The 19,263-nt window shown below is 33.1% G+C and overlaps 2 protein-coding genes across 2 annotated transcripts; both read left to right on the top strand.

Annotated features, from left to right (window-relative positions):
- Nucleotides 1–15,270: 15,270 nt before the first annotated feature.
- On the top strand, nucleotides 15,271–16,112 carry LOC107434286 (uncharacterized). The gene is made up of 2 exons (XM_060820335.1): nucleotides 15,271–15,810; nucleotides 15,967–16,112. The coding sequence occupies exons 1-2, from the start codon at nucleotides 15,333–15,335 to the stop codon at nucleotides 16,110–16,112; spliced, it is 624 nt and encodes a 207-aa protein (XP_060676318.1). The 5' UTR covers nucleotides 15,271–15,332.
- Nucleotides 16,113–16,634: 522 nt separating this feature from the next.
- On the top strand, nucleotides 16,635–18,984 carry LOC132799519 (ankyrin repeat-containing protein ITN1-like). Its single transcript, XM_060811575.1, has 4 exons — nucleotides 16,635–16,952; nucleotides 17,386–17,592; nucleotides 17,694–18,034; nucleotides 18,212–18,984. The coding sequence occupies exons 1-4, from the start codon at nucleotides 16,889–16,891 to the stop codon at nucleotides 18,818–18,820; spliced, it is 1,221 nt and encodes a 406-aa protein (XP_060667558.1). The 5' UTR covers nucleotides 16,635–16,888; the 3' UTR covers nucleotides 18,821–18,984.
- Nucleotides 18,985–19,263: the final 279 nt, after the last annotated feature.

Below are 19,263 nucleotides of genomic sequence, written 5' to 3' on the forward strand. Positions count from 1 at the left end.
CTCTCTCTCTCCGATCGCACGGCTCACACACGGGTTTGAGCCAATAAAAGGCCATCTGGTGGGTGCCACTGTGCACTCACGGGAAAGGCTGAGGGCTTGACACGTGGTGCACATTTTTCACAATAACACCATTTAATTAAAAATAATATAAAATAATACTATATCAGAAAAACTTTGTGAGTCCATAACTTTTTAACCTGATGTCCAAATTAGGCGTGACACTAGTCTATAGACTCGTACCAATGAATACTTTACAACCATACGAGAGTCAAATCAAAATTCTACATAAATGAAAAGTCAAACCTGGCACCCTTGGACAGCTTGGACCATAACTTGCCTTGCGCATAACTTTCAAACGATAGCTCCAATTTCGACGTGCTACTAGTCTACAAACTTGGGATGATACGTACTTTGAAATGATGCCTCGATCAAAACAAAATTCCATCGAGAACAAAAAGTCAAAATTTTGACCCTTTCGATCAACGGTCAACATGCAAAAATTCCGACATACTTTGAGACAGGGTGTTACAATGGATGCGAAGGTGGCAAAAGCCACACTGGCGATTAGTGCAGCCACCATAGAGCAAGATTCAGAGGTTTTGATCAGGCATTCTCTGCCTTCTTTTGCCAGATTCTTGTGTGTTCTCGAGACTACTTGTTCTAGGGTCTTGTGCTCGTTGTTACTGTGGAAAATGATGCCAGGTGGTAGAGACGCTTTAACAAACTGCATGCAATATTGCATGCTCTCAATATTAATATTGATATTGATATTGATAATGATACAATGAGAATGCAAAATTAATTAATTAAATTATAATTTATAATTTATAAATTAATTAATTACCTTAAACCATTTGATTTCCCATTGCATTTGGGAAGCAACCCCAGGAATGGGCCATTTATCTTCTCTATAAATTGCTGTGGCATGCAATACGCTATTGTACTTTGGATCCACTTTTCGAACTATACCCTCAATAAGGACATTTTTCTTTATCAACAGATTATATAGGTCAACTTGCCTGTTCTCAATTGCCAATATCACAATGTTCTTATTGTCTGCGTCCCTATCTTGTATGGCCACCGGATAAACTTCCAGGACTTTCTCAACTATCTCCGTCACCCCTTTTTTTGCCGCTATTAATAAGATGCTGTCTGCTTTTATCTTTTTAGTGCTTTCATTTGCCTCCACAGCTGCACAATGCCAATATAAAATTGTGTGTATATATATAAAATATAATTTTGCTATATTACAATTATATAGTAATAGGAATAGGATAGATGTACCTATATTATTAATTAACAAGTAAGTTAATTACCTTCATTCACATCCTCATTGCTGATCGTGATATCTACTTCTTCCCTATCCACTGATTGTGATGTATGCTTCTGTTTCAGTTCCTTTAGCTCATTTAAAAATTTTATCATCCTTGTCGATCCTTTCGAACATAAATAAACATTAATTAGTCATGGAGAAAAAGAAATTACCAAGATATGTGTAAATATATACATGATACGTGTATACATTTTAATAAATACATACCTAGTCGGCGAATAATGAGCAATAATGACAGTATGAAGTTGCCGCAGTAAAACGTTAAATATAGGCCATGCCTTTCAGTGCTAGGAATTGTTGTAAAAATCCTACATCACCTGTTGAGAATCCTTGTTCATTTTTAAATTTGCTGTTCGCTGATGGAAAACCGAACGTTATAACTAGCTTGGTTTATGGGACAATATACATAGCACATCCCAAATGGATTTTGGATAATTTAGATCGTCTGGCATATATTGACCATAAATTTCCATCTGTCTTTTTAACTATTATTTATTTATTTATTTATTTATTTAGGATAGGAAATATTGATCTTTCTAATTGGTTAATGCCAACGGAGATTAAAATCGATCGAAATGAAAATGAACGTCCAAATTCTATTTATTTTTTATTTTTTATTTCTGAAAAGAATGCAATATTAAATTTATTTTTAATTTACTACTCAATATAAAAAAATAAGGTCTAATTAGTGATAAGTCGTAATTTAGTTAAATTAATAATAAGCTACTCATCAAGTAAAATTTTTCAGTTGGTATATGTTTCACACCAACTCTCATGGTGCCTTGATTTCAAGATTTTTTTTTTTTTTGTTGTAAATGATAAAAAAATTTTATTTATTATAAAGTTTATTAAGCATCTTAATTAACTATATGTTAAAAAAAAAAAACAATTTGAACAGAATTTTAAATTACATAAATTGGTTTTTGGTTTTTTTAAATTTATTTTTTATTTTTTCCTCTCTCTCTTTTAATTTTTATAGTCAATCGAGATGCTTACCCAATTTGATAGAAAGAAGCAAAACAAAAAATGTCACATTTTATTAAATTGTAACAAAAAGAGTTATGCCTCCTGGAGATCCAAAAAAGGAGAGAGATAGAGAGAGAGGGGTTCCACACCCATTGCTATAGATATTTATGGAGCATCTAGAGTCAGGTCGGACCACACCTCTACAATCAAGACCAAAAACATTTTTTAATTCACAATCGTTGGATTTTATGACTTTGAATGGACAGCTGAGATTGAAGGTGGGCTAACGTGTGAAAACCTTACCCAAATTTGCCCTTCCCGTTCGCTCTCCCCCTCCCGCTTGCAAGGAAAGAGACCCTTTTTGATAATTGAATATTTTTTCTCTATGTTTTTTTTTCCTCTCTTCCTATTGGTTTTTTAGTTTCTCTTCCATGCAACTCATGTATACCTTTTTTTACGGGTGCATGGTGAAGTAATATTATTTTTTTTTTTAAGATTAAATTTAACGACTGTTTTGCATATTATTATTTTTAGGTATGTAGTATCTGCTAAAATAATACAGTTATCTTTTCTTTAAAACATATTAATTAAACAATGGGTTTTGATTGGACTCTGATTATCCTTGTGTATCTGATGTATATCTGCAAATTTTTTGTGGTATTGACACATGGGTTTTATTGGTGTTGTAGTTTCTTGTAGTTTTACGAATCCTTTTCTCTGTGTTCTAGGTATTGGAATTTGTTACATCTTACCCAATTTCTCTCTCTGTCATCTAGTGACAGGAACGAGGAATTTTATTATTTTGTTAAGGCAGTGAGAGTTGGAAATAGTAGGAAAAGAAAACATGAGGACAGAGGATTTGAATCTGTGCTTTGAGAAGCTGATGATGCGCGGTGGTAGTACTCGCAGTGGTGGTGGTGGGAAAGTGAAAATGGAAGCTGGAGTTATTACTGACTGGAAGGATATCCCTATGGAGTTCCTGTTGCAAATCATTTCCGTCGTCAACGACGGTGATCATGGCTTCTAGGGTCTATTGTGAGATCCTACATTGGTTGGAAAAAGTAACGAAGCATGCCTTATAAGAGGGTGTGGATACCTTTCCCTTGAGACGCGTTTTGACAAAACCATGCGGGCTAGGCCCAAAGCGGACAATATCTCATGCGGGTGGTCTGGGTTGTTACATCTGTCATGGGTGGAGAGATGCTATTTGCATGGGTGTTACCCATCCTTTTTCATGGTATATGTTCTTCTTTCTAAATTAGCTCCATTTCTTCTGTGAAACTTTATAAGTTGGGTTCAATGGAATTAGTTTTGCGAGCGGGAAGGGGAAAGCGAACAGGAAGGGGAGATTTGGGCAAGGTTTTCACACGTGAGCCCACCTTCAATCTCAACCATCCATTCGAAGTCATAAAATCCAACGGTTGTGAATTAAAAAACATTTTTGGTCCTGATTATAGAGGTGCGGTCTGACCTAACTCTAGACGCTCCACATATATATATATATATATTATATGCAATATAAGTACGTGCCTACTTTTAAATTAGAATTAAAGAATCAAATTTACATACAGTTTTGAACGCCATTCTTTCTATCCCCGGATTGGATATTTGAAGGATCTAGCTTAAGGTCATCCACAACTATACCTTCCAGAATTAAAACCAATTATATAAAGATCAACAGTGAAGAGCTATGATATACATATATACATATATATGTATATGTATGTATATATATATATACACATATGTATGTATTTAAGAGCTAGCTAGCTTGTTTACTTACAGTTATAGATGAGTCTCTTCCATATTCTAAGCTTACTTCCATTTTTGAAGGCAGATGACTGAAAGGCCAAATAATGCACTGGAGTTAATGTGAAGTCCCACATCAGTTGGAAAGGAAAACGAAGCATGCCTTATAAGGCTATGGATACATTTCCCTTGTGGATGCATGTAACAGCCCAGTCCACCCGCATCAAAATATTGTCCGCTTTGGGTCCAGCCCGCACGGTTTTGTTCTGCCAGTCCCACTGGCAAAAGGCCTCTTGAAGGGAAAGGTATCCACATGCTTGTAAGCCATGCTTCGTTCCCCTTTCCAACCGATGTGGGATGTTACAATGCATTTTAAACCCTTGAGGGCTAGTTTGTAAGAGGATTCTTCAGTGCCAAAGCAGACAATAGTCACATGTGGGTGGACTGGACTGTTGCAGTTGGTATCAAAGCCAGACCCAGATCGATGTGCCAGCGAGGACGCTGGGCCCCAGGGGAGTGGATTGTAAAGTCCCACATCGGTTGGAAAGGGAAACGAAGCATGTATTATAAGGCTGTGGATACTTTTCCCTTGTGATGCGTTTTAAATCCATGAGGGCTGGGTTTAAGAGGATTCCTCAGTGCCAAAGCGGATAATATTCACATGCAGATGGACTGGGCTATTAAATCCATGAGAGTTGGGTTTAAGAGGATTCCTCAGTACCAAAGCGGATAATATTCACATGCAGATGGACTGAGCTGTTACAGTTAATGCCTCGTTATTCACGGAATTAACAAGATCGTCGTACATGTGAATTATAAGGTACGCCAAATCTGTGAACATATTTTAAAAAAAAAAACTATAAATATTATTAATCAATCAAGTGCATACTCAACCTAATTAATTAAGATAATATATAAATGAATAATTAAACTAATTAATGCTCACCAAAGTGCTTCCTACTAATTGCAGCATGCAGGATAGTTAAACCATCTCCTTTATTGGCATAGCGAGGAGCCATAGACTCGGAAGATGAGCATAGGGAATGCAGGTTTGAGAAAGCATCCTTCTTTCCATTTACAACTGCAATGTATCGAGGAGTCTCAGACCTTTTTGTCTTAGCGCTGATCAGCTGTGGATAATCCTTGGTGATGCACTTACACATACATACTGTAACACCCCGTCCTAAAGTACAACGGAAAATTTTCAACTTTGACCGATGTTGACCGTTGACCGTTGACTTTGACCATTGACCCAAGGGGTCAAAAGTTGACTTTTTGACTCTGAGGTACCGTTACGAAGTAAACGTTGGCACGAGTTCGTAGACTAGTAGCACGTTGAAAACGGAGCTACGGGTTGAAAGTTATGAGCAAAACAAGTTGAGGTGCAAACTGTCCAAGGGGTGCCCGAGTTGACTTTTTATTCATGCAAAGTTGAGCTTTGACTCATGCATGATTGTGAAGTACTCATCGATATGAGTCCGTAGACTAGTGGCACGTCCGATTTGGACATGTGGTTTGAAAGTTATGGACCTGTAGAGTTTTTCAAATACTGTATTATTTTAATATTATTTTTTAAACGTGTAACGATGTGCCACGTGTGACTCAACAAATGTGACCATGTGTCACCATGTTGAGATGCCACATGTCAACCATGCTTATTATCATATTATTTTATTGTTATTTTATATAATAATATTATTTTTAATATTATTTAATTATTTTTATTTTATTTTATTTTCCTTTTTCTTTTTCTTTTTCTTTTTCTTTTCTTCTCCCCACGTGGGAAAAAAGGCCACAGGGCCGTTCCTCTTCTTCTTCTTCTTCTTTCTTCCTTCATTTTTCTTCCCACCGGCCGTCTCTCCCTCTCTCCCGTGTTCACCATTTCCGACCACCACCTTGCCACACGCGCCGGCCACCGTCCAAGACCACACGTCGGAGAGCTCACCAGCCAAATTTGGCGATCGGCCGGCCAGCGACGCGCCCAGATCGGGCCGGTGAAGTCGGCGGCGGCGGCTTGAAAGTTTTCGACGATTCCGCCGTATTCCGGCCAACCCAGTCCAAATTGCCACTCCTCTCCCCCTATTTTGACTCCTTTGAGTTCAAATATGGCCTCCAATTTCCAAAATTCGAAGCGGTTTGCGAGATACGAGGAATTGAATCTCGGCCGAATCTTTCCGGCCACCGCCGGTCGAATTGAACTCATTGGAGGTCGGTAATGTGATCCTCATCTCACAAGCTTTCCATATACATATAATTTGTCAATTTTGGATAACGTTTGTGTTTGACCCCCCGGGTACCGGGTATTATTTACCCAAATAAAATATTAATTTATTTGACTGTGTGTGAATTGTGTTCTAGGAGCACGAGTGAGTCGTGGAATTGATCCCATGGAGGATCTTAGGTTAATTGTGTGCTCCAGGTGAGTGACCCACCTTTAAAAACTATTTTGGGCAATTAATTATATTTATGTTGTGTTAATTTGATATCTGGAATTTATGCTCATGTGGCGTATTTTAAATATAATCGGGAAAAATATTATTTTATATATATATATTTACCCATTAACGCTAAACGAAATTTTGGGTTGTTAAGAAATTCCCGATTATTATTTTATTGTGATTTAATTGTATCTATTACACATGAGCAAGGTATTTTCATAAATTAATTGTGTCTGGATTTTTATATTATTTTTGGGAATAATTGGTTTAAATATTTTGTGAAAATATTTGTTTAAATTGGTGGTTTCAAATTTTATAATTATGCCCGTAGAATATTATTTGTTGGACCTCGTATTGCGAGAAAAATTATTGTTTTATTGTTATTGATGTTTTCGTACCGGGTTTGTTAAAAGAAAATATGTGGGATGGTGAAATTGAAATTTGGTATATTTCCCACGGTGATTTTGGAAAATCGATACGGTTATAATTTACTTAAATAATTACTTTAGATGCACTCATACAGTATTGGTGTTCCGATGTATATGTGGTTTAGCACGCCAGTTATTATGTCTCCCGTGAGTTGCCATTGGATCGTGGGCAGGCAAGTTTGATATAGTGCACATAGCCGCCCCCCTCCTTGGCCGGGATGACGGTTTCAGCAGCGGTACTGTCGGGACGCCAAAGTGCCGTATGCAAGTTTCTCTTTTTAATCTCCCGCCAGTCGGTGCTCGGGACGCTGGGTATCGGAGGGCATCACTGGTATATGGTGTGGTGCGTCAAGTAGAAATTTTTCGGATAGAAATTTCAAACCCCAAAGAGTACAAAAATTATTTATTATGTTTATTTACATTTTAACTATATTTGGGGTATTTATTTATTTATTGTTTATTAAGTTGTTTGATCCCTTGGTTTTCGGGAAGTACGAATATCGGGTTTTGTGAAAATGTTTTAAAAGGGGAACATTTCCAACGGAGTGGATAGTGAGGGTTTTGAGAGAAATTAGTACTTCATTTGTTTATTTATTTATTTATTTAATTGTTCGGTATTGATTACTTAAATTCCCTTAATTGTTATATTATTAATATTAAAAGTGTTCAGTAGTTAGGGTCACTCACTGAGATGATTAGCATCTCATATTTTTAAATTCCGTTCCCCTAGGTCCAGGTTGGGAGAAGTTGATCGTCCGGGGCAAGCCCGACATCTCAGTTCTTTGCCCAAGGTCCAAGAAGTATTTCTTCCCTTTTCCTCTCCATCTTGTATTACTTCTTTATCTATCATTGTATTAATTCCATATTTATTTGTAAAATGCTCTGTATACTGTATTGGACATGTAGTTATTATCTATGCACTCATTTACTGTTATTTTGAAGTGCTGTAAATTGTGGAATCAAATTGTAGTATTGTGGGAGGAATAAGGGGATGACTATAGAAGTACGTTTTCAGTGCAGGTAATTTTTGGTAAGTCCTACCCTTAGGGAAGGTGCTGCCGGATTTTCCGTTGGAAAGTTCGGTGGTATTTCCCTGGGATCAGGGCTTGTCTAGGATTCCGGGGAGGAATCTTGGACAGGTCCTGACACATACGCTCCCCATAGATGCTGCATGATGAAGAGCTGTATAGCCGGCGTCGTTTTGAACTCTAAGTGCTTCTCTGTCTTCTTTCAAAATCATTTCCACAAGTTTTGAAACAATCTTTTTTTTGGCCTTGTATCACTACCGCATGCAAAGCTCTCCCACCCGTCTGTGTGATCACTGCTTTGTGAGTGCTTGGATCGTGCTCATATATTTTCACTACTTCTTCCCATTTTCCTCGCAGCATCATGTCGAACAATTTTTCAAAATTTTCACTTTCCAACAACATTGACGTTCAAGGATCGTATTCAAAATCTCCCAACAATATTAGCTAGTATTGCTTTTCTAAGGTTTCTTCCTGATACATCGGTCGTTTTGTTATCTCTAAATATATATATATATATATAGATATATAAAATAAAGAACTCTTTACCTACTTTATTCCAATGGCAGAAACTGTCTCTTATACTCTTTCTTAATTAAGCCTTGTAAAACAGCCAATAACAATTCATACTTATATATAATCTATGAGGCACCTGGAACAATTTGTGTTGGATGCCAAACCAGTTTATTATCAATAATAAACCTCGAATTTTAAAATATATGTTATAGAGTTCATTTTTCTCACTCATCTCTTAGAATTTCTTCTATCGTTACCTTAATCTTTAATGAATCTCTGAGTTATAGTATTAACCAGAGACTCTGTTTTGTCGTTTCAAAATTTCATTTCTTCACAAGTCACCCATACAAAAAGAAACGTTAACAAGGCGATCAAGGCCTGAAATGTTAAGGTTTGAAGAATTATGAAAGAGTAGACAACGGTATCATTGCTCTTCTAACAGTGGCTTGATTTATTTTTTTATTAAGAACATGAAGCGGACTATACCCTGCTTATAGAACAGAGGAATAAAGAAGATTTTTTTATTTTGACATGCTCTTTTATCTTCGATTAATTTGCTTTTAACTTTAAATGACAAATAATATATAATATGCTCCCAGATTCAAACAGTTTAAGCATTTATTGGGTCAAATCATGCTAAATGAAGGACGAAATTGTAAGCACGTCAATAATTAATTTGTATTGCAAATATTGTACAGTCCAATTGTTTTCTTTTTTTGGTAAATACAGTCCAATTGTTCTCATAGTTGAAAAACAGAGGATTTCTAAAGAACCAAAAAATAGGGATATTATCAGCATTAGTCCCTAAACTATATCAACTTTTACACTGAAATCCCCAAACTTTTTCTCTTGACAAACTAATCCCTAAACTGACTTAACAGTTGCACCGTTAGTCCTTCCCTTGCTTACCGTTTATTTTCTACCGTTAAAAGGACATGTTTGGCACATGTGAATCAAATAAAGGGTATCCATTGTCTTTTCACATCTATTCATCTAAGCCACTTCTCTCCCATGTTTTATCTGGTCTAAATGCCTATTTGAAGTTGCCTGAAAATTTCCTGAACTAGTAAACTATTATCATTCATGCACGCCCCAAAATCTGCCAAGCTTTGCCCGATCCTATCATGATGTCAAAAATTTCCAATACCCTGCTAATTCCTAAATTTTTCACCACCAATCCAAAATCCCTCTTGCCAAAACTGTAGGTTGGGGATTTAAGATTGAAAAGCTTGAATTTATGAGGATTTGACCAAAGAAAAATAGGAAAGATTCGAGTTTAAACCAAGAACGTAAAATCTTGAGCAAATCCATTAGACATTATGGTAAAATATCTAACACAATTTTTTTCCCTTTCTCTGAAATTAACGAATGCTTCATATTTCCAATCAAAGCAGGATTTTTTTGAACTCAAATTATATAAATTGATTAAAACTAGAGAAAATGACCTATTGCAAACAATCAGCTTGAAATATGAATTCTACCTTCTTTTCAAAACTAAATATGAAGGTTCCAATCATTTTTTTTTTTTAAACGATTATGTTTTCAACCATATGAAAACAAAAAAAATAATAATAATAAAAAGCAAACAAAAGAAAGAATATAAGAATGCAAATGACTTGAGTGATCAGACAATAGCTAGAAGCCATATTTATTCTGGTTTTTATTATTCACGTTAGAATTCAAAAGACTGCCATTTATCCCTAAGATTTGGTCCACGAAATTGCACTTCCTGACGCCAAGTGCATAAAAAGACGTCAAATACCCTCTTACAATTCACTCACGTGGAAAATATGTGATTTTAACAATCTTAAATGGATGGAAAAAGAGTTAAGGATGAATGGTGCAGCCTTCTAATTAGTTGAGGGACTAGTTTGTCTAGAAAAAAAGTCTGGAGATTTAAGTGTAAAAGTTAATATAGTTTAAGGGTTAATGTTGATAGTATCTCCAAAAAATAGGAGCGAAATTCACCAAGAAAAAAAATAAGAAAAAAGAGAGAAGAGCGAAACGTAAAGAACGTTGCGTGTGTGTTCTTACTACTTGTCCATCAAATTTGAATCCAAGTACCCAAAACACCAGCCTATGGTTATACTTGTTCAAAATAGATTTAATTAGGATGGATTTTAAGCTACAAATTTGTTTCATGACAATTTAATATAATTTGTTGGTTGTGCATTCTCTTTTGAGAGTTTCCAAGAGAATTTTAAGTTTTTTTTTTTTTTTTTTGGTTTTGTCTTGTGCTCTTTTTTTTTTTTTTTTTTTTCCTTCTCTCTCTTTTTCTTTCCCGAAGTAGAATTACGTTATCACTTTTCTAAAGAGAAGGACGGAGTATTTTTCTTTCTTCTTTCAAAACAGCAACATAACATTTACTTACGTAAATGAGAATGAAAGTTGCTAGTTCTCTTTTATTTCCTTGTTGATTAATATATTGTTATCCAAATCTTCGCTCTCAACTATAGGGTATCATAATTTCCTTTAAAAATTAAGATTTTGAAGGCACCACACTAGAATCTAGATGTCCCACAAGTACGTCTAGGTAGTCTAACTGCTGCAGTGCGAAAGCCTAAAAGATAATAAAATCTCACGGACACATACAATGATAATCTAAATCTCTTGATTTACTCATAAATAACTCTAATTTAGAAATTAAAGTCTTGTTAATTCTGTAGAATAAACAACTCTCCATTACAACCACTAATACAATATTTTTATCGGCATCAAAAATAAAAATCCTAGTACATAAATTAATAATTACCAAAAATAACAAATGACTAAAATCCCATAATTAAAAAGATTCCAAAACAAATATGGAAATAAAACATTAAATCCCCTTATTTGCAAAATTTAAACTAAATTAATTAATTTTTTTCTTTAAAAATAGTAATCTTTTAAAACTAAGAATATTTCTCTTTTTTATTTACTTGTTGATTATAAACTAAGAATATTTCTCCTTTTTTATTTACTTGTTGACTAAAAACTAAGAATATTTATATTTCTCATTTAAGAATATTTATATTTCTCATTTTTCTTTAAAAATAGCGATCTTTAAAAACTAAGAATATTTCTCTTTTTTGTTTACTTGTTGATTAAAACTAAGAATATTTCCTCTTTTTTGTTTACCTGTTGATTAAAAACAAAGAATATTTCTTTTTCTCCTTTTTTTTTACTTGTTGATTAAAAACTAAAAATATTTACATGGTGATTAAAAACTAAGAATATTTACATATTTTTTTATATAAATATTTTTCTTATTTATTTATTTGTTGATTAAAACTAAGAATATTCATATTTCTCTTTTTTATTTACTTTAATCAACAAGTATATAAAAAGAGAAATATAAATATAAAAAAAGGTTTGGGGATTTTAAGTGTAAAGGTTAATATAGTTGAGGGATTAATGCTGATAATATTCCCAAAAAAATATGAGCGAAATTCACCAAAAAAAAGAAAAGAAAAAGCGAAACGTAAAGAATGTTGAACGTGTGTTTTTACTACTTGTTCATCAAATTTGAATCCAAGTACCCAAGAAACCAACCTATGGTTATACTTGTTTAAAATATAATTAATAAGTTGGATTTTAAGCTACAACCATATAATTAATAAGTTATACTTCTTTAATTTGTATTATATATTAACAGACTCATAAATTTCAAATCGATTAACTATTCCAAACCAAACCGATCAAAATGGTTTAATTTGGTTTGGATTTAAAGCTTTCAATGGTTTAGATTGGAATCTACATTGTATAAACCGAATAATATGAATTGAATTGTATTTTGGTCTAAAACCGAACTAATGCAGTCCATGTCCACCCCTAGTTGTTAGTTCTCTTTTTATTTCCTTGTTGATTAATATATTGTTGTCCAAATCTTCGCTCTCAATTATATGGTCTCCTAATTTCCTTCAAAAATTATATGGTATCCTAACTTCCCTCCTCTCTCTCTCTCTCTCTCTCTTTCTTTCCCAAAGCAAAATTACATTCTCACTTTTCTAAAGAGAATGACGGAGTATTTTTCTTTCTTCTTTCAGAACAGCGACATAACATTTACTTTACGTAAATGAGAATGGAAGTTGCTGGTTCTCTTTTATTTCCTTGTTGATTAATATATTGTTATCCAAATCTTCACTCTCAATTATATGGTATCTTAATTTCCTTTAAAAATTAAGGTTTTGAAGGCACCAAACTAGCTACAATCTAGATGTCCCGCAAGTACGTCTGGGTAGTCTAACTGCTGCAGTGTGAAAGCCTAAAAGATAATAAAATCTCAGAAAACACTTACAATGATGATGTAAATAACTCTAATTTAGAAATTAAAGTCTCGTTAATTCCGTAGAATAAACAACTCTCCATTACAACCACTAATACCATGTTTTTATTGGCATCAAAAATAAAAATCCTAGTACGTAAATTAAGAATTACCAAAAATAACAAATGACTAAAATCCCATAATTAAAAAGATTCCTACACAAATATGGAAATAAAACATTAAATCCCCTTATTTGCAAAATTAAAATTAAATTAATTAATTTTTCCAAATTATTTATAATTTATCCGGATTTAGAATGCTCAAATTTCTTCATATATGAACCGCATCAATGTGTGAATCCTAGCTGTACATTCTATTGTACCTACTGGCAAATATGTATACACATTTATATTATCAGCATCATCACGTAAAAGAATAATGTTGTTAACTTTGCAAAAGAAAAACGGTGGTGTGAAATGAAAACGAGTAGTTTTGATTTGTTGCTGTATCTTTTGCTTTTGACATGTGCTTCTCGTTTTCATTCCTTTATATATATATATATATATATATATAACTGAAATCCTGTTTCTGTTTTTGGTTGTTGTTTTGTTTTATTTTTATCCTTATTGTTATTTTATTTTATTATTATTATTTTTTTCCGTTAATCATCAAATTATGCAAGTGTCTCAAATTGTTAAAACCAAAATCCTTGGATATTAATTATACGACCAAATGTCTCCAGCTTTTTAAAATTTTATTATAATAATATCGTTTTTTTTTTCCTTTCCTTTTTCTCTTCTTTTTTCTTGTGTACATAAATTAAGAATTACCAAAAATAACAAATGACTAAAATCCCATAATTAAAAAGATTCCTAAACAAATATTGAAATGAAACATTAAATCCCCTGATTTGCAAAATTTAAATTAAATTAATTAAATTGTTCTTTAAAAATAGCAATCTTTAAAAACTAAGAATATTTCTCTTTTTTTTATTTACTTGTTGATTAAAAACTAAGAATATTTATATTTCTCTTTTTTCTTTTTTCTTTAAAAATAGAAATCTTTAAAAACTAAGAATATTTCTCTTTTTTGTTTACTTGTTGATTAAAACTAAGAATATTTCCTCTTTTTTATTTACTTGTTGGCTAAAAACAAAGAATATTTATATTTCTCTTTTTTATTTACTTAAAAACTATAAGAATTTTTTTTTTATTTACTTGTTCATTAAAAACTAAAAGTATTTACTTGTTGATTATAAACTAAGAATATCTATATTTCTCTTTTTTATTTATTTGTTGATTATAAACTAAGAATATTTATATTTCTCTTTTTTATTTATTTGTTGATTAAAAACTAAGAATATTCATATTTCTCTTTTTTATTTACAACAAGTAAATGACAAAGAGAAATATTCTTCGTTTTTAAAGATTGCTATATTTAAAGAAAAATAGTTTTATATTCTTTCTCTTTTTAAAATTGAGAATGTAATTCTATTTTGGAAAAGAACAAGAGAGAGAAAATAAAAAGCAAAAAAGAGCTTGAAATTCTGCTGGAAACTATCAGAAGAGGATGCACGCAGCACCGCCAACAAATCAAAATAAATTGCGAAGAAAGACATGTAGCTTAAAATCTAATGTTAACAATGAATTCATTTTTTCTGAGTAGGTGGATTCAAATTTGATGTGGGAGTCATATTTTAATGTTATGCAGAGATTTCTTTTTTAAATCAATATGATACCCCACGTTTATTAGGGACGATTACAAACACAAGATTCTTTACCTCTCCAATTCAAGAACAACTGGAGTGTACAATAGTCACAATACAAATAATTTAATGACCTGCATATCATTTTGTCATACATTTAGCATGATTTGAACTCAATATAATTCATAAACTATCTAGATTGGAAATGCATTATGAAGTTGTCCCTTCAAAATAAATTAATTAAAGATACAGAGTATGTCAAAATCCAAAAGACTTATTCATTCCTCTGTTCTACAAGCAGAGTATTCTCCACCTAATGTTTTTAAAAATAAAACAAATAAAAAAATTAAAGCCTCTGTTGGAAGACCACTGATACGCTATCACTCTCTCTTAATTAGTCCAGCTTCAACATTTCAGGCCTTGTTAATTTCTCCTTTATATGGGTGATTTTTAGTGAATGAATGAAATGGTGAAACTGAAAGACATATTCTCTGCTATATAATTCAGAGATTTGTGGAACATTATGGAAGTAATTCTAAGACTAGCTACATATGGGGCATTTATTTGGTGCGCCTGATGTGTTTTCCAAGCATTCTTAAGCAAAAATTTTAGATTTAATAATTTTGTTCCCTACTATAAACAGGCCTTTGTCCTGCTGGCGTTCCCAAAAAATAAAAACAGTACAAATTAATTACCACTGTCTATGAAGCTTAAAGGTATAGGAATAAGATTTTAGATGCCAAAAAAAAAAAAAAAAGAGTAAAAGAATATGTTGTCTAATTCAATATGCACATATATATATATATATATATAAATCAAACGGATGGAAGAAGAAACAAAAAACCAATATTGGGGGTGTTTTTGGATATCATTTTAGATTGTCTACTTCTCTGACTGAAAGTGAGAGAAAAAATTTGTACCGAGTGACAATGAAAGGTAAGTGGCCAGAAGTAGTGGAAATATACAAGGAAAATCCAAGGGCTCACAAGATGAGGATCACACACGAAGGTGGTACAGCTTTGCATTTAGCAGTCATAGAATGCAGACAAGACATTGTTTTAAAACTCGTGCAAGAGATTTCCAAAAATGACAAAACAGCACTTGAAATCCAAAACGACAGAGGCGATACCCCTCTTCACCATGCAGCTTCAGTGGGGGTTAAAACCATGTGTGACTACATCGTCGCGGCAGCTAATCCATCGCTGATTGGCATTCGGACCCACAAGAAAGAGACTGCTCTATTCATTGCAGCTATTAATGGAAACAAGGATGCTTTCTTGTACCTCCATTCCGTGTGCCCTGCCGCCTCTGACTCGAATTCGCCGGATTATCATCACTACTCTTATACCAGGAGATCCAACACTGGTGACAATATTCTGCATGCTGCAATCAATAACGGGCACTTTGGTGAGTGATTTAATTAATTCTTTGAATTCATTGCTTAAATCTGTATATAGTAATTTTTTTTTTTTGGATGTAATCTGTATATAATTAAGCATGAGATTTTGTCATCTCATTTAATACGATGGACCTGTTTGCATGCACTTTCATTGATATTGACAGATTTGGCATACCAAATAATTCATTTGTATGAGGATCTTGTTAATTCTGTCAATGAGGAGGGATTAACTCCATTCCATTGTTTGGCCAAGTCATCTGACTTCAAAAGCCGTTCTCGCACTATGGAAGAGACTCATTTATCATTGTAAGTGTGTATATATATATAAATATATTTTAGCATCATTTATACTCTTCGTTCTTGATCTATATACTTGATTTTTTATTTTGGAAGGTATTGGTGTGAAGAAGCTCAAATTTGAGGATAGGAAGAATGTTGTTCAAAATTGTACGTACGTAAATTATGCATCTTTATTTCTAATTAAAATTATGTTTTAGCTCTTTATTTTATTAATTAAATCTTATGGTTTCTTAGATCTATTATTCTTGTTACTGTACAGTAGGTAACAAATCAATTTAATTTTATCAAAAAAGCAAATCAATTTAATTGGCTGCACTCATAATTATATTAAAAAAATTATAATTTTTAGTAAAGAGAAAATGTATAAATTTATTAGTAGGTAACAAATAAATTCAATTGCTTGCAGTTATTCTCATTTAGATCGATGGATCTTAATCATAGTTAACTAATAAGAAATATTAAAAAAAAAAAACAATAATTTTTTTATAAAGATAGAATATAGAAATTTATGATTAATAGGAAAATGTTCAAACTTTATTGTCCCACAAAACCAAGCTAGTCATAACCTTTTATTTTCATAGTGAAAACTAGCAAATTAAAAAATGAACAAGAAGGAAGCTCAACCTCTGATGTAGAGATCCCGATCGGCGATGAGGATACAGGTTAGCCAACTCCTTTAATTACCTCCCAAAGCGTATTATTATAACCGATAAAAATCACTTGGAATTTAGTTAATATCAGTATATATCTTCTCCAGGGTCACAGTCAACAATTCCTAGCAATGAAATGCAAGGCATATTTCTGACTAGCTATGACAAATTCGTCAAGGTGCTAACCAGTCTTGGTGTAGGTATGCGTTTAAATCTATACATTTATGTTAATATCCCCATCTAATATGTATATAGATCCGCGATAACTGCTATCTTATTATATATTGGGGATAGTTTTCTTGAATCAAATTTGTATATATTTGTATGCCATTTTTTTTCCCATCAATTAGACTAATTCAACGGAAAACCATCACATTCTTTATATTAATTTTGGATTGCTTTAAAAATTGAAATTTAAAAATATATTTATAAACTATACATCTTAATGAAATATAAACTGAAAAGAAGGACAAAATATAATTTATATGGATTCATATGAACTTTTGATACATTTTTAAAATTTTAGCATTTAGAGGAATCTAATAGTACAAGGAAGGTCTTGATATTGTGGAAATTCTTGTATATTTATATAGAACTAATTTCTTTCTCCAACTAATTAATTTATGTTGAAAGGATTAAAGAGGATAAAAAAAATTGCACCGGAGCTACAGAAACTGAAAGAGAAGCATGAATGGTCAGTTCAAATCATGGATGAACTCTTCGAACGTTCTGAATTTATATACAAACACAGAGATGCTGGAATCAAAAGGGGAAAACTATCATCGGAGGAAGAAGACGAACACGATGATATGGAGGAAACATTCATGTCAGTGAAAGGAGGTAAATAATAATAATAATCACTAATTAACATGTATGGATCTGAATTGGATTAGTATTATTTATATTTATATATATATATATATATTGGCCAAATTGAGCAGATAAGAAGCTACCCGAAAAGGAAGAAACTGATGGCATAGCATTAATGGCGGTGAAAAATGGGGTGGTGGAGATAGTTGAGAAATTTCTGAAGGAATTTCCTGCGACCATCCATGATAGGGACAAACATATGAAAACTATGCTGATATTGGCAGCTGCGAACAGGCATCCCCCAATATACAAGTCATTGACAAAGGAAGATGTTCACTCTAAAACCGCCTTTCTGAGAGCGGATTCACATGAGAACAATGTATTACATGCTGCAGCAAAGTATAATGAAAATAGACCTTGGCCCATTCCTGGGGTTGCTCTGCAAATGCAGTGGGAAATCAAATGGTTTGAGGTATTTATATATAATTCCTATTAATCCATCTAATTATACTTTCTTTTTCTCCAATCCCAATTTTCTTTTTTCTTTTATTTTTTATTTTTTATCGTTCATCTAATTTAGAAACATATGAGATATGGTCGCTCTTCCATATGAATTGTTTTTATATGGGCAATATTATTAATGTTGCAGTTTGTTAAAGCTTCTATACCACGTGGCATCACTTTTCGCCCCAACCAAGATGAAAAGACACCAGAAGAAGTTTTCTCAATAAGCCACAAGGATCTCCTCAAAGACGGAAGAGATTGGCTGATCAAAACCTCTGAATCTTGCTCTGTGGTGGCTGCATTAATCGCTGGCGTGGCTTTTGCCACCACCGCTTCCGTCCCCGGAGGTACTCTCGACACAAGTGGCAAACCCATCTTCGAAAAACAACTGGCATTCCAGGTCTTTTCCATCTCATCGCTCATCGCGCTCTGTTTCGCATTCACTGCATTGGTTATGTTCTTGGCCATCATCACGTCCCGATTTCAGGAAAAAGATTTCACTAGGAGCCTTCCTTTGAAGCTTTTACTGGGCTTATCGTCGCTTTTTGTTTCCATTGGGGCCACGTTGGTTTGTTTTTGCACAGGCCATTTTTTCATGATTGGAGACAGACTCAAAAATGCTGCATATCCTGTCTACGCTTTGACATGCTTTCCGGCTTCTATTTTTGCTGCGTTCCAGTTTCCACTCTACATTGATCTTTTGCGGGGTCTTTTCTGGAATCCCTTTAATCATCGTCATCGGTGGTTTTTCTGAAGACTCCGTGTTTTTTCACATGGATCATAAATAATCCAGAGTCCTTTGGCCCCAAAAAACTGCTGACATCCAAAATATTCCGAGCTCCATCACTTAGTAGAGTATTTCCATATATATATATATATATATATAAATAATGCAGTGCCAATTGAACACGTCGAAGTCCAAACCATTTGGTTATTGACAGCCCATTTCCACATGTTATTGAACACCTCTACCAAATAATATTATGTTATGTTAAAGTTTATATCTTTGAAAATAATACATATATTTTTTAATATTTTTAGCCTCATCCTATCTAAAATAATATAGGGAAGAAGTCATTTTGTAACAGATTTTCATTTAGATTATTACGTGTTTGCTTATAAGTTTATACTAATTAAAATAAAATTAATATTGACACGTAAGTAAAATAAGATATACATACAACAACACTTTGAAAC

This window comes from Ziziphus jujuba, chromosome 9, assembly GCF_031755915.1.
Source record: "Ziziphus jujuba cultivar Dongzao chromosome 9, ASM3175591v1".
Taxonomy (NCBI): Eukaryota; Viridiplantae; Streptophyta; class Magnoliopsida; order Rosales; family Rhamnaceae; genus Ziziphus; species Ziziphus jujuba.

Bases quoted from the DNA above. Each gene is read 5' to 3' on its own strand.
- LOC107434286 (XM_060820335.1), top strand. From the start codon at position 15,333: ATGAAAGGTAAGTGGCCAGAAGTAGTGGAAATATACAAGGAAAATCCA. The intron at 15,811-15,966 runs GTGAGTGATTTA...TGATATTGACAG, and splicing joins AATCAATAACGGGCACTTTG to ATTTGGCATACCAAATAATT.
- LOC132799519 (XM_060811575.1), top strand. From the start codon at position 16,889: ATGCAAGGCATATTTCTGACTAGCTATGACAAATTCGTCAAGGTGCTA. The intron at 16,953-17,385 runs GTATGCGTTTAA...TTATGTTGAAAG, and splicing joins GCTAACCAGTCTTGGTGTAG to GATTAAAGAGGATAAAAAAA. The intron at 18,035-18,211 runs GTATTTATATAT...TTAATGTTGCAG, and splicing joins GGGAAATCAAATGGTTTGAG to TTTGTTAAAGCTTCTATACC.